Below are 16,022 nucleotides of genomic sequence, written 5' to 3'. Positions count from 1 at the left end.
GCGTGATTATATAGCATTTCCAGATCTTTCCATACTCTACTTTTCATCTCTTGTATTTTATTTATTTAATTATTAATTTTCAAATTGGTATTATTTTATTTCAACAATAATTTTGTGTACCATCCCAAAATTATTTCTAACAACGGCCAGAGATGAGATAAACGGCACAACACGATGGTAGGTGGGTGGATGCATAACAGAGAAGCCGAAATTGTTGATCTGGTCGAAGAACATCTACAAACAAAAGAAAACCAAAATGGGAAGGAGATGGTAGGAGCGGAAAGTAAAAAGGGAAAGGGAGAGGAGGAGATCTATTTTTTGAGGTCTCTCTCTATCTCTTATTGCTGCAGCAAACTTACTTTTCAGCTTACTTATACGACAAACTTATTTAAACCGGCATAGTAGGGTTAGGACTGTAATTGAGCCAGTCGAGCTAAGTATTAAATATTTAAATTTGATTCGTTTAATTTTTTTTTCGAACACGAACTGAGTTTGAGTTTATCACTAAATTAAATAATTTATTCAAGCTCTGTTCATCTATTTTTGAACGAATTCAAGCTTATTCACGAGCTATTCAATTAATTTAAGTCATTCCATATATAAAATAAATGTCGTGATTGTTTAATTTTTTTTTTTTTTTTTATAAAAAAAAAAGGTTAATATTAATTATTTGTTATTTAATTATGGTTTGGGGTGGCTGAACCCACCTCAGGCCAAACGGGGGTGGCTGGGTCATCTCCAAGACTCTTGGTGGTGGTTTCGGCCACGCCCATTTTCTTTTTTAGTTTTGTTTTTCTTTGATTTTTAAATTTACTTTTTAAATTGATTTAAATTTTATTATTTTGTAATTAAAAAAATGACATGTGTCAAGAATATTATAAAATTATTTTGACAAATTCAAATTTTTAATTTTTTTTTTTTTTTGATAGTCTGAGAGACAAGGGTCCTTGCTAATTTGGAAGCTAAAAAAAAAATGTAATTTTTAGTTTTTTTTAGCGGTATATCTGAGTGGAGTAAGGGACAGTGTTATCATATCAAAAGGGTTAATGTTTTTTCGAAGGTAAATGCTGTGTCACGTGTTGTCATATCAGTTAACTTATGAATAACTCATTTTCATAAATTTCTGGAAAAGGGATGGAAATTTCTGGTGAGTCGGTGACAATGAACTTTAGAGGTTTGAATGGTCTCAATGAACAAAATTTAATACAATGAATTTGAAGAAAAAAGACAAAAGCATCGGAAGAAGAGAAAGAATACTAGTCTTACTCTTCAACACCTTTATTCAAGTGCCAATAACAAAACTGCATCACCCCATATGAACGGGTGTTGTATTCCAGTAATGCAAATAATATTTTCGTTATTCAATACAATGAATTTGAAGAAAAAAAGACAAAAGCGATGAAGAGAAAGAAGACTAGTCTCACTCATCTCTTTTGTCTCATAAACCACGGTAAGATTCCCAACAATAATTGCTCCAAATTTTGTCGAACATTTCAAGTCATCGTGTTGTCATGTCTTCTCTGTTTGGGATTTATGTAATCACAATTTAAATTCATATTCGATTTAATTGATATAACTTTTCTACTTCTTTTATTTTTTTTCATCACTTTTTAAAAGTAGTGATTATTTTTATATTAAAAAATTTTAAAAAAATATAAACAATTTACTATATTGAAATGTATTTCATACTAATACCTTTCTCAACAAATTTTGATTTTAATAATAATAATAATAATAATAAATCTTAAAATTAAGTGTTTAACTTATAATTCAGGAAGATTCAATGAAAGTTTTCTTCTATTAAACTATTTTGTATATTCACCGTGTCCAGCTAGCTTAACTAGTTAATTGAAATATCAAACATCATTTTAGTCCATTGAACATTGAAGAAAGAAAGAAACACAGATAATTACAACACAAATACAACAATACGACAAGAAGTGGAAATTAAGAACTGGGGTTATAACCGGTTACTGCAACACATGTAATGTACGTGGCTAATTATTCAGAACTGTTTTTGTTGCGTCTTCCACTTCAGCGCTTGCAGCAGTTTTCTTCCTACCCGTGTCGCGAGGACAAGACCAATTCCGACGAGCTTCGTGATCATGATGGAAACGTTGAACCTCACGAGTTACAAGGAATCCACACATGGTGCCCAACACCAAAGTAATTCACTACAAAAAAAAAAAAAAAAAATGTTCATTCCTGACATTTTTTAAATGCTTGGAATGTATCAATAAATGTCAGGAAACATGTTCTTGGCATTTGATTAGTGGCAATTTTACTTTTCACTAATCCAGTGTCTGAAAAGTTGCGGTTACTGGCATATACTATATATGTCAGATTATCTAGACGCAGTGATTTGCGCCAATGATGAAGCATGTTGTGCCAAGAATTACTTCAAAGCACATTGTGAATCATCCTGGTGCATGGGCATGGGTGAGGAGTTTCCGCTAGCTCTTCTAGGCACATGAACATGCGCCGAGAAGAGTTTGATCTTCCTAGCGCATGGCTATGTGCCAGGAAGCTAGTAATTATATTTAATTAATTTATATTAATCCCGTACAACCAAAATTTTTAAAACCAATAAAAACGGTTTCAAAAGTACCAAAATTCTAATAAACAAAAAATTAAACATCATAAATAAAATCCTGATAAAGTAATTGCTTAAACTTTTTTTTGATAAACAAATTCATAAACAAACTAAACATCATCCACAATAACTAAAAAATTTCTTATAAACAAAATAAACATCATCCACCATAACATATCCTAATAAATTAAATATTTAACAGATCCTAATAAACAAATGAAACATCATTCACAATAACCATTAGTGATAAACAAATTAAACATCATAGATTCTTGATAAACTAAAACATTTGTTGTTCCCACAAAATTCTTCCTTTAGTTTCTTTGGATTTTACTGCTGAACAATGTCCCCCAAAAATACGTCATCAACACTACTGTTTGCCTGCATAGAAAGAATCATCCACCTAAATTTTAATTCTTTGTATTGTCTGAAAAGAATAAGGACATATAAGCTACAATGATGAGCTGTTTCATCAGCAATAGAAACCACCAAATTAACCACACCTTGAACCCACAATCAAACCACATGAACATTCATATTCTTGAAATCAATTAATATGATGTGAATGAAATTCTCTGCAAACTCCATTGACAGAGAAAAGACAATATTCTGAATTGCAAGGGACTGATCTCTTCTCTTGGAGATCAAACAAGGCAGCATTTTATGCATATCAATCACAAAATTGTTGAACTGAACTAAAAGTTTGGAAACTCAAACCCAACCAGCAACAAGGTAGGAGAGGTACATCAATCTTTCAAAGCATTCCTTTTACCTCCTGTGTGTGCTCCACCTATCAATTGTATATATGCAAATTCTTTTCTTTTCTTTTTTGGATGAAAGGGTTTGAATAAAATGTATCAATGTGTAATCACGTAGCAAGAGAGATGAGCACTATACAGTCTATACCCAAATAGATACTCTCTCAATAAACCAAACAAACCCTTCATGTTGCTTACAGCATTGGTGTCTTCCTCATATTTACCCATATCCAAAAGAAAAAATGATAGAAGTAACCCATGTGCATCCAAAACTTGAAACAGATGCATCTGATAAAAAATTTGCAGGGGAGAATACACATAAATGCACCTAAAGCCATGAATACTCTGGTAAAAAGAAAAACGCATGATTCCAACAACAGAAAAGTCCAAATAACACTGACAAATCCCAATTATCAAATCTTATACCAAAACTTCCAACCTCTTCATCATGACATAAACCTATGGCGAATACTAATTTAATATATATATATATATATATACTTGCTGGCCTAAAATCGTGAACATGGAAACTCAAGCTCTATAATAAAAATGCAATCCGAGAGTCAGTGGCGCTCTTGAGTCAGTGACAATTAAACAACATTAGGAATTGATATTTAGAGTGGAATCATTAAACTGCCAGATCTTTTAGTTGATTATTTGAAGACAAAATGACAAATTGAAAACTTATGTGTAACAGAGAATTGAACCAAATGAATACCTATGCAACAAGTTAATTCTTACCATGTAGTTGCTAGATTTGACCCTATGTAATCCGATATCATTAATTGCCAGTTTTCTCTCTAATTACACAATGCAAAATGAAACACCCATATACATTGTTACGGACCTCCGTAACTGACGCCAGACAGAATAGTAATTATTATGTAGGCTATTCAATAGGTGGCTTGCAAGGAAGAAAACAAAGAAAATTATCCCAAAACACAGAGACAATCTCTGAAGTTCAATGAAAATATCAATAGTCAGTTGTTTGGAAAAACGCCCACAAGCCAAGCTAATATAGTTGAAAATTCGACCTTTAGTAGGTTTTTACCAAAAATAGCAAAACATTAATAACCCTAATAAAACGAAATACATAATAAAATAAGTAGGCTGTCAAAAATCTAGCCCAAATCGGGCTCAGAATCACCTTCTAAATAATAAATGAAAAGTTACCATAAATGGAAAAAAAAAATATCTAAAATTAGGTTTTTTGAAAGGAAAACAGTGGATTTTGGGCTCGAAACGAGGTGCACCGAGTGTGGCTTGGTGGCCATGACATGCACGCCAAAGAAAGCTTTCCAAATTGGGGTCATATGCACGAATCGGACACTCGTAGTCAAAGTTATGACCAAAATGCTGTCGCGCACTCGGAACTTGCCTCAATTAGGCCAAATCAAGATTTCTTGCCAATCTTGCGCTGATCTGCCCGCTCCAAGTAATTCAGCGCCATCAATGTACAATTTGACAGCTCAGCATCGTCTGACTCAGATCCCCCTACATCAATAACAAAGGATGAAAATGATAAATTGGATAGGAATTGGGTAGGATAATTCGCGGAATCCTAGACCTCCTAATGTTAGGGTAATTCGATGAACTCTAAAAAACTCTCAAGCAACTACAAGAGTCGTCTAATAATTTAACATTATGCGCTGATCGTCACAAAAATGAACTTCACATTATCCGCTGATCACCCTGTTTTTTTTGGCAAAGTTGGAGGTACAATCTTCACTTTTCAACAAAGTTTGATATGAATCTTTTCATATTCCAAATGATGCTGCTCACTTTCTTCTCAACCCTTTTGGTTTTGTAGTCATATTATTTTTGAACAATCATGAGATGAGGACTTAGCAAAGAGTTGGCTGCTAAGTTGCCCCTACAATGGTTGACATGCCATGTTCTTCCTTGAATGTTTCATGATGCCGTTGGTGACAAACGACGTTCTTCCTTGAATGTGACATGATGTCATTGTTGAATGACAGTGCATAGAGTATCTAAACCCTTACGGAGATTGGCCGCCAGTGAAGCTCAAACTTGAAATATGCACTACTTTCTGATTGTCTTGTTCATTGCCAATTCAAGTGATTTGCTATATAAGCAGTCAAAAGGCCACCTAGAGGGCCATGATAACATAGTTCCAACCCCATTCATATTATATGACTACTTGCTTATTAGGTTAACACTATTTTATCCTGCAGGTGCATTCCTCTCAGCTTTAAGTTCAAACTTTAGTGATATCCGAAGACTTCTTTTGTAATAGCATGAGAGAAGCCCTGAATTAACCTACTGGGACTACCTTAAGATCCACCATGGTGGAGGATGTAATTCAAAATTTAGTCAGAATTTTTCAGATTAGCATGTAATTTTCTCCCTGTAGTAGCCCTCCATTCTACCGTCTTACTTACGGTATTTTTTGTTGGTTCCTTGAACCCAACCTCCCCACAGAGAACCAAATTGTTGAGGTGCATAAGCCCTGAGGTTTTGCACGATTTTCATGTTTCTAATGTTCTGAGGTTTAAAACAATTGTATTGAGGTTTTTTGGACAAGAAAACATAATTGATACAAGGTTCTGACTTTTTTCATCAAACATGATGTAGCTATATGCTCCTTTTGTCAAAATAATGATGTATAAAAAAAACTGTGGAAAATAAGCATCTTTATCAATGAATTAATTCTTGTATGTGTAGCATTTAATAATTTTTTTTTGCCTGACATTATTGATTGTTGTTGATGGTGATGTTGGTGAAATGTTCATTGTATTGCCTGTCTCCGTAGTTCCCTAAATGAGACCAAAGCTTGATCTCAATCTTCATACGTTGGTTGCAGAGCATAGTAATATATTACGATCTTAAGTGTGCATACTTCTAAGTCCCCCCACATATGGGTTACATGGTACACTTTTATATTACAAAAGCTTAAGTAAATAAATAAAGTAGTTGATGAACTAGGGCTTGATTGGTTTGACCTGAGATGTTTTTGTCTTTTTGTCAGCCACGACCTATTGTGCAGGTCATCAAAATATAAGCAAAGAGAGTTCAAAATTGCAACAAGCAGCATAACTGCACACAAGCTAAGCAAATAAGAAACTAAACAAGAAAAACAGAACGTTTCCTAAAACCGTACATTGTATCAAAACAACCCAGATTCAAAGGCACTATTCTATGCATTCAAAAACAGCTTCTTAGGATTAAATCTATGACCCCATTGTGGGCAGCCTAATCTAAAATAAAGGGAAAAAAGAAGAAGAAGGAAAAACGCATTTGCCTCTTAAAAATTCAAGAGAAATATAAGATGCGATTCCAGTGTCCTGAACAAGCTTTATCAGAATATTTTTGCTAATTACAATACTGTTTCCATTCTAGAGCTAACCTCTTTGACAGTAAGTGGTTCATACCACTGAGGGCCAAACCCAGCAGCTTTTCTTGCTTCCTCATTGAAAGGTGGTTTCAATGGTCCCCTGAAGTATGTCCTCACTATCGAGTGAAACTTCTGAATTGCTTCATTTTCCTCTAGCGTTTTTTCACTTTCTCCTAACCCACCTGGAGATGCCATGCTGCCCTGATCCCAAGTAGGATTTTCAGCCCTCAGGCAAAGATACTTAAACCATTTAACACCAGCAGCACAATGGGTAATCCCTTCTGGGCAAACCACTCTCTCTAGTAAATCTGCTGTCTCATTATCACACCCATTGCGAAACCGAGAAATGGTTGTCGACAGCACATCAACTCCACTTGCCTGTGTTCAAACTCAATTTGTTATGATTTATAAAACATCATTCACTGATGAAACATTTGAACAACATAGAGAAAGGGTGCACTCCAGTGTTGCATTAAAACTAAATGAGCCCACACTATGTACAAGCCCGGTGATAGGATAAATATTTGGAGAAGTTCAAGAAAATGAGCCATCTCCACAAATGGTAGATAGGATCGATTCATCTCAAAAATCCTGAACCAAGTTGCATGATTTGTAACTATGGCTCCATTTCTTCAATGCCTGCAATCAGGATGATGGGTTTTTACCAACAGGTGTATGTGTGAACATAAAAAAAAAATAATAATAATAATAAAAAATAAAAAATAAAAAAAAAATCAATTTCCATATGCTTTAAATAGCAATACTGATAGCCTAAGTTCATTAATTAGAAACTAAATTTGTGAAAACTAGATCCTTTTGAATGAAAGCTTGACTCCACCAAGTGATGACTCAGAAGTGATATATGTTGTAATGAAAAATTTAAACCATGTTGGTACAAATGAATTCATTTTAAATTAAGAAAGTTGGCAAGGAAAAAACTCTTCATGGACACAATGCTCAACTGCCAGACGTGCTAAAAGATCATTGGAAGTACCAGTAGCAGAGTCCCAGAGGCCGTCGTGAGCTAGTAATGCTCCATAAAAAGAATCCAACTCCTCTAGCCGTTCTGCAAGGAGAGTGAAGTGTCGGCCCTCATCCTGAGCCACCTTAACAAAATCGGTGAAGAAGTCTCTTGGCATTGCAGCTTGCTTACCAAAGCGAGCTATTATATCCTATAAAATTACAGATTTACATGACAGATAAATAAGAGACAACACAAGAGATAGATACAACTAGAAATTAATGCATCTACAAGAGAATAGATGATGTACATGAACATGTATATGAATAAATGAGGGGCGGTTGCCTCACATTCAGTTTTGACATGTAAAAACAAAATGAATATGAAGAAGGAGAAGGAGCAAAGAAAAAAAGAAAAAGAGTTTGCAAGTGTATTTTCAAAAGCTATGTTTTGAATATATTAGAGTTTCAGATACCATAGAATTCCATATCGGATAATAACAATAGAAGTGAGTGATTACTCTCGTAATGTTGGGTCCAAAGTAGATTTAATTATTTTTGTGTAAGTTGGTGTCTCAAAATGTTTTATCAAAATCCAAACTTGGATGCTTCTCCATGTGTTTACACTTCAAAGTTTCTTCTATACATAATTTGTGTAGTACTACACTTCTGGGTTATGCAAAAACAGTTTAAGGACACTCCAAAAAAGAAGTGTTATATAAAAGAACTCCCTTAATATAACCTCATAAGGAGACAAGTTAAAGAAAAAGTACCCAAGACAAGTCAATAGCCCAGCTCTCAGTGTGCACAAGACTATGCACAATGGCCTGCCTACTCTGCAAGCTACCTGCTTTTCCAAGCTTCGGCATGAGACTCGGTGACACCAACTTAACCTGCACAAAAGATTCATTGATGTATTTCATTGAACAGTTAGCATAAAGTAGCAAATGGGCATGGGATATGCAAGTACATTTTAGTGTTATAAATGTCTATTAATCAGATTTTTTAATATGGTAAAAATTATATGAAAAGTTGTGCGAGTTTCAATTTTTAATCGAGAGTTAGCGGTTGAATCAACATTAACTCCCAATCAACTTTAAAACCTTCCACCATGTGAATAATGAACTTATTATTTTTGCAAAATGGTCATGGTTCTTAATTATTTGGAAGAGGTCAATAAGAATATAAATATACGCATTTGTATCATCTCTCAATGTAATGTATAGACACACCAAGTCATTTATAGATCATAAAGTAATATACTAGAGAATATTTCAGGATAGAAAGATGCATCTTTAGTGGAGGTTTGAACCCAATTATTATTTTATTGTAAAATTACTTTAAGTCATTCGACAAACAATTAAACTGTTGTATCCTGATGGGACAAGTCAAAAGACAATGTCTACTACTGGTTTTAGGGTTTTGATAACCACAAACGGTTTCAATCTCCTTAAAAACAACGAAATTTTTGTATTTCAGCTTGACTGGTTTTAATTTAAACTTCTGATGATTTTGTTATATTGTATTATATAATCACTAGCAATCTTAAAGAGAATGAAGTGGAACATAGAAGAATAATGATGGAGATCTCCACAAGCTTTTAAATGAAAACAAATAAGAGAACAAAGGATAAAATATCATATTATTTTGTATCATATAAAAGAAAGTCGCAAACAACTTCAAACAATCTGTTAGAAAAATGAACATAACAAGGATGGAATCACATATTATTATTACTGTTATTTTTTCTATTCAATAAATCTGACATGTGACCTATCCCTAGCAATTGTTTCCATTCTGGTTAATTGAAGTCGTAATCCTTTTCCCTCATACTTTCCTTGAAGCAAATTTCAAGACATTTACAAATCCCAGTTTCAGCATCTATGGTCTAGATGTTGATGGGATTCGAACAATCTGCTCACTGTGATGAAAATTTGAAGAGAAGAAAACAAATCTTTCAAGAAAATCTGCTCATTGTGAAATTTGAATTACACAAAATGTATATCAAGCATAGGCTCCTCTTCGGTTCACCTCATGATTATATCAAGTAAATGATACTACAAGCTAATAAATGGATATTGCAAAAGTGCAAAATAAACAAGAATTATGAACTCAAAGTTAAGAAGATATCTTCGATCTATTTGGGAATACTACATATATACCCAGAAACTTAGAAAAAAAAAAAAAAAAATCAAACTAGTAATTCAGGTCTCAATGAATTTGAAATGACTAAAATCTGGACAGGCAACTGCTGTGAGTCCTCATAAAAGAAAATCTGCACTAAATATCATTTTGTATCTCAATCACCCTTCATACCAATAACATATGAATTTTCCTCCCTATTTTGGTCGACAATCCTCTTTCCAAACAACAGCCAACTGCAAGATCATTGATGTAGTGCCAAGATGATCAATCAAATACTGCTTGTCTCCCCGTACATCTGCAACAGATCATATCCAAACTTGCATGGTTAAATTTAAATTGGCTTGTATTGGCATGTCAAGATTGAAATGTTTCGAGTAGTAAAATTAATCCATACCAAGTTTGGTCCTACAAGCACAATTGGCACAGTTGGGGCGTAATGCCACAACTCAGGAATTCACTAAAAGCCAAGAAATAGATGTATCAGACTGATACTGGAGAATTACCCATAAATTAACCAAAGAAATTAAGAACAAATGTTAATTGGATTTTGATGAAAAACTTTCTTGGAGATATTTTCATTTCATAGCAGGCTTTGCTGATAGGAGAGAAGGCCAACAAAAAAAACATATGCACCTCTGTAGCTCAAAGGCCTCAACCAGTTATAATCCTCATATCCTGTATTCAACAACTTCGTTAAGTACATGTAAAGGGTGTGTGTGGTTGAAAAAAAATCTAATTAAAGTTGCTGTGCCTAATTTTTACCAATTTTTCAGTCTATAATATAAATTTCTAAGTCTAAGCTTGATAAACTCTCTGGAACAGAATTATAGCAGCAAACTGATTACACCCATGAAGCAATTACTTACCAGCAATGTCCCATAGTCCAAGGTTACTAGTACACCCATCAACCACGACATTAGCACAAAAGTTGTCGAACACAATGGGCACATAATCCTATAAGAATTTGAAGAAGGAAAACCGATATCATAATCTAATTACTTGTGTAGTTAGACTCTGAGTTTATTCTTAATCAAGCATATTAAAGCTGGATTTTGTATGAGCTTATGTTTAATTCGTAACAAAACATCATCAATCATACCGCGGGGAAGCTACTGCTGGTATGAGATATGTGCATGCAAGTCTTCCTTCACCCTCCTAGCAAAGCTTTGTCTTTGTATTCCTTACCTCCATTAGTACAGGAGTACCAAGCACCTGTTTGAATCAGCAGGTTATAGCTGTCAACTTCATATCTACTCTAACTTATGAGCTAAATGATTGCTGCATGCTTGGACATGTGTTTGGAAGCATTTTCAACCAGTTTTCTATTCTTTTTTCCATTAATATAAAAAATGGGAAGACCCCTTTGTAACCCTTTTCCGTTTTCAATTAAAAAAAGAAAAAGAAAAAGAAAAAGAAAGGTAAAAGGCTGTAAAGTTGCAACAACTTGAACCAGATTGGGCTCCAAGCCAATCTCTTCCATGGCTTCTCTCAATGCAGTAGCAGAGTCATCTACATCTCCTTCCTCCATTTTCCCACTTGGCAATGCTACATCCCTCGTTTGCCACATGGAATTAAACTCACATCAATCTTCTTCACTCAAACTGTCAACATCCACCGTGGATCATCAATTTGGTGCAAATCTATACCTCGGTGAGAGGCTATTTTCATGGATCTCTTCATAAGAATAACTCGTAATTCACCTTCTTGGCCTTCAAAGAGGCATATCAAAACAGCTGCTCTTCTCTCCCTCCAATTGACACAAGAAGACTGATCATTCTCGACCGCCACATACTTGACAACCTCAAAAGAACTTACATGTTTTTTAAAGGTGGTAATATAGAAAGAAACCAAAAATAAAATTCTTTAATAAACATCCAATTACCATAATTTTCCACTTTGACCAAAATGCAAGTCCCTTTGAAATTGTTGAGGTGGCCATTTCACAGTTCCAACATATGATACTGCTGGCTCTTGTCATCTTATTTGGAAAGTGAATTACCTGGCGTCAGTTATGACAAACACAAGAGTAAATCGTTCAAGTGTGTTAAACTCCAACTACTATACATTTAATTTTACAAATTACATGCTTAATTATGTAGTTAAAATGGTATCCAAAACAACACCTATAGTGTTTTCAGCCTTACAGAGTAGTAATACAGGATGAGTGGTAGATAATATAATTAGTAAAACGACTATTTGGTCTACTCCTCCCCCTTCGGATAGCTACTATTGTTTGAATTATAATTTTAAAGTCAATTCAAGAGCATTCTGACAAGTCAACAGGAAGCCTATGCTTGAGACAACAAAATTATGGGTTTCTATGATTTTTCATAGATGTCATATATCTAATTGTGGTGTGCTAAGCCTCCTTAAAAAATAAGATCATTTCAAAGATGAAAGTAATACCATGCTTATGTAGTTAAAGCACTTACCAAATGCCAGCTTTAAACTTTTTAGTCTTTAAGAGCCGTCTCAATTGAGTAATCACATGTTTCTCTGCAAAAACAGCTAATCAGTCTAATATGATTCATTAAATTGCTAATCGCTTATTCTTTGTAGTAAGATCCATAAACTCAAGGCCTTTATCACCAATTTATTCTATTCCATGTTTGAACTTCATAAAAAGGGAAAGCTAAATAAAATAAGAACTTCACAAACTTGTTGAAATGATTAACTCACATGTCTAGTAATTCTTTATGATTAAAATGCTTACAGTTAGGCATAAAGATGAAAATAATTGAAAATTTGTTTTGAAGCAAAACAAGTATAATAAAATAAATTAACTACGTATTGATTTGCAATATTTCAATGTCAACCTATGCTTCACAAGTAATCATAGCCAAGAACTAGCTAGGTTCTTGAAACTAAAGGCTGTCCTTGAAGTTAGGTAGAGGTCTTTAAGTACTACTAACACAAAAAATTATCATAAAGGATGAAATAAAACAAAATAAAGGATATTTCTAGCATATTGCAACAAACTTTTTCACATCCAAAACAAATGAAGCTATTCTGCGTAACCCAATTTGTTAATATAAATTTAATTACATAAGGAATAATCATATGCTTACACAATTGTTTGCTAGTTGCTGCATACTTGTAGAACCAGCTTTCTTTGACAAAAGACATTCTTCTATGTTTCAACATTTGATTCCCATCTTGCTTCCATATAAAGAATCAAAAAAGTTGAGAAGCCAAAAATACCTGAAATGAAACAGAATAATCTAAAGAGAACTGGGTTTGCATTTGATTACAAAGAGTTAAGAAAAGATATGTCATGTATGTAACTAAATAAACAATGGAATGTTGAGTCCTTTCCAATCTCAATCCAATTAATGATATGTATTTGTTGTTTAAACAATAGAGTGTTGAGTCCTTTTCAAACCAACTCTAGTGCTGGGATTCTAGTAGTCTTACGCCAGTCTTGCCCACTCCCACCTATATATTATGTTTCTTGTTGTTTTGGTTTATAGAAATATGTACACATTTCAAGTGAGAGTTCAGAAGATTTCTGAATCTCCAAGCTAAAGTTTCTATCCAAACTTCCCTACCAAACACCACTTACTGTTTTTTGTTCATCCTTTTATCCTCAAAAAATAATGCAAATCTCTCTTCACACCAGCAAAACAAACACCACTTAATGTTGTAGGCCTATAGCTAATCAACTATACAAAATTGTGCAAACAACTTCCACATTAGCTTGTAAGGATTAAAATTACCATTAAATATTCGAAAAAGAAAATAAATCATTGTCAGAGTCCTGCACTACTCTACCCCTCTTCACCCTTTGGCAATGGAGAGAGAAGCGTATACCACAAATTTCATATTTTTAAAATATATAGAGCAGGAAAGGCATCATTTGGTGTTGCTAATATCTATAGAAAGAATAGCTTCACCAATACACTGTCCGTCCATATTGCTAGTAATAATAGTCGATGGATCTCGCGCATTATTGTAAACAGTAATCAGTATAATGGAACATCAGTTAAAGTGAAAACAAATCATTTAATTAAAAACAGATTGTGTTGTTAGGAGCTCCAACATAGCAAAAAATAAACCACCTGGAATATGGGAAGCCCTTGAATTTGGTGTATGCTATAAGCATTAACATCAACCTATCGTCTTAAACCAAGGTGATCAACATCTAGAAGTTACAAGAAAAATGATAGTATAATGTTTAGGAATAATTTCCACTTAATTAGTTGACTTAATTAATGGTGAGAGATATCTAGTCAACTGAAATGCATCCCTAAAATCATGCAAATCTAAACTCTAAAGGGCTGAGCCAATACAAGGTATCACTGCTCTTTTTTGTCAAACTAAGCTAATTAACCAAAAATAGGCATTGATATTTAGAATGGAATTATTCAACTGCCAAATCTTTTAATTGATTATTTGTAGATAAAGTGGCATGTGGGGAAGCTTATATGTAACAAATAATTGAACCAAAATGAATACCCGTGCAGTATGGTAATTCTCAGAGTGTTGTTGCCAGATTGAATCTTCCGCACAATATTTGCTCCAATTTCACCAAGTGCCAATTTCCACTCTGTTAACACAATGAGAAATAAGGCACCCAGAATACATCACCTCATCAACTGTGTTTACACAGATATATATATAGAAATGAAGAATGGAAGTAAAAAATAATAGTTTACTAACAATTGCTCGTAATATGTGAAGAATCACGTAGTGCCCTAGATTTTTTTTAATAAGCTCTGAATCCCTTTCCCCTGTTTCTTCTGTACTTCAATAGGTTCTGCTACTTCTGTATCAAAAATAGGGATACTGAGAGATTAAAAAAAAATGAAGGAGGTGAAGGTGAAGAAGGTGGGTACTCAAATTTCTTTGAAGAATTAAGATAAAGTGTTGACCTAAATACCTGAATAAATCGAAGATCCATGGGTGTTTTAATTTTTTCTCAGTTGAGGTAGTCTGGCAGATATAATAATTTTCATTTTCTTCATTTAATTTTTATAAGCTCTGAATCTTTGTCCCCTGTTTCTTCTGTGCCTTGAACGGATTCTGCTGCTTCTGCATCTAAAATTTAACAACCACGACATATTGAAAGAGAAAAATGAAGAAAATGAAGATGAACAAGGTGGGTATTTCAAGTTCTATGAAGGATTAAGATGAAATGACGAGTAATATACCGAATCAGTCGAAATGCATGCATGGGTGCTTGAATTTTCTCACTCTTGAGGCAGTTACGATAAATGTAACTCTGGAATGTGAGCGATCTTGGCCCAATCCTTACCTGTGTCTCTATTGTATCTTTGCAATAAGATGGGACAATCCTTAATTGTTAGCTTCTGCAAAGATGTTAGCCTATGCATTCCTTCGGGAAGAGACGCCAAATTCAAGCAATTACGAATTTCAAGCAGTCGAAGTGATTTGCAGTTGTGGATCCACTCTATGGAAGTCAACGTAGGGCAATACCAGATCGATAATTCTGAGAGACGAGGAAAGGAAGGGAGTAAATGATGCTCCGTTATTTCAACGGAATTATCACTATCACTATTGAGCTCCACAGAAGAATCCATCTTCCTCCTCCTCCTCCACCCCTTGAGATTAGGGCATTTATAGAGCCAAATAAACTCGAGAGACGGGAAAAATGGTGTTTGCACCCTTGAAGAAGAAGATAACTCATTGCTATCACCGTCTTCTGATATGTACTCCATAGCCTCCAACGAATCAAGACTAAGATACTTGAGAGAAGGCAGTTGACTCAACGTTGGCAAATACTGGCATTTCGGAGAAGACGTTAATTCAAATGAAACAAGATTTGTGAGTAACAAGAGCCAACTTGGAAGCCTTGAACCCTGATAGTGATATAAGGAAAGCCCTTTCAGATTTGGGTGCGGTTCGAAGCCTTCCAATGACGCTTCATCCCAATTATTGGCATCATCTAACCCAACCTCTTTCCACCGTATAGTCAAAGTACGAAGATGTTGTTTCTCCTTCAGATTCGCAGCCTTACAATCTAACGTAACACCTTTCCCATGTCCCAGATTTTTAATCTCCAACTCTCCTCTCAGCTTATTTAATCCGCCTAATTCTTGTAAACCACTACTATCACTATGTCTGGAGGGAAAACCCGAGTGGACATAAAATGCGGATAACGTCTGAAGGTTAGTCAGTTGCCCCAATCCAACTGACATATAAGTCAAACTATCACATTCATCTATCTCAAGGTGCATGAGGTTGACTAATT

General features: G+C 34.3%; 1 protein-coding gene across 3 annotated transcripts; it reads right to left on the bottom strand.

The window, feature by feature from the left end:
* Positions 1–6,420: 6,420 nt before the first annotated feature.
* LOC133880577 (putative disease resistance protein RGA1) lies at positions 6,421–16,019 on the bottom strand. Of its 3 annotated transcripts, XM_062319557.1 has the most exons (16): positions 14,962–16,019; positions 14,691–14,848; positions 14,471–14,576; positions 14,267–14,357; positions 12,880–13,012; positions 12,244–12,307; positions 11,694–11,810; positions 11,256–11,544; positions 10,911–11,023; positions 10,678–10,765; positions 10,371–10,486; positions 10,206–10,268; positions 9,983–10,106; positions 8,440–8,559; positions 7,701–7,878; positions 6,421–7,345 (listed from the first exon to the last, which is right to left on the bottom strand). In XM_062319557.1, the coding sequence occupies exon 1, from the start codon at positions 16,006–16,008 to the stop codon at positions 15,016–15,018; it is 993 nt and encodes a 330-aa protein (XP_062175541.1). In that variant the 5' UTR covers positions 16,009–16,019; the 3' UTR covers positions 6,421–7,345; positions 7,701–7,878; positions 8,440–8,559; positions 9,983–10,106; positions 10,206–10,268; positions 10,371–10,486; positions 10,678–10,765; positions 10,911–11,023; positions 11,256–11,544; positions 11,694–11,810; positions 12,244–12,307; positions 12,880–13,012; positions 14,267–14,357; positions 14,471–14,576; positions 14,691–14,848; positions 14,962–15,015. The 3 variants fall into 3 exon arrangements, with proteins under 3 accessions (XP_062175541.1, XP_062175540.1, XP_062175542.1); XM_062319556.1 differs by lacking the exon at positions 11,256–11,544 and having other exon boundaries at positions 10,206–10,486; XM_062319558.1 differs by lacking the exons at positions 6,421–7,345; positions 7,701–7,878; positions 8,440–8,559; ... (7 more) ...; positions 12,244–12,307; positions 12,880–13,012 and adding an exon at positions 13,863–13,952.
* Between the last annotated feature and the right edge of the window lie 3 nt (positions 16,020–16,022).

The sequence above is a fragment of the Alnus glutinosa genome, chromosome 10 (genome assembly GCF_958979055.1).
Source record: "Alnus glutinosa chromosome 10, dhAlnGlut1.1, whole genome shotgun sequence".
NCBI lineage: Eukaryota > Viridiplantae > Streptophyta > Magnoliopsida > Fagales > Betulaceae > Alnus > Alnus glutinosa.
The sequence above is the reverse complement of the archived record's forward strand: the minus strand, read 5'-3'. Positions and strand labels throughout refer to the sequence as shown.

What these genes read in the sequence shown, in the direction of transcription:
- LOC133880577 (XM_062319557.1), bottom strand. Translation starts at nt 16,008, where the DNA reads ATGCACCTTGAGATAGATGAATGTGATAGTTTGACTTATATGTCAGTT.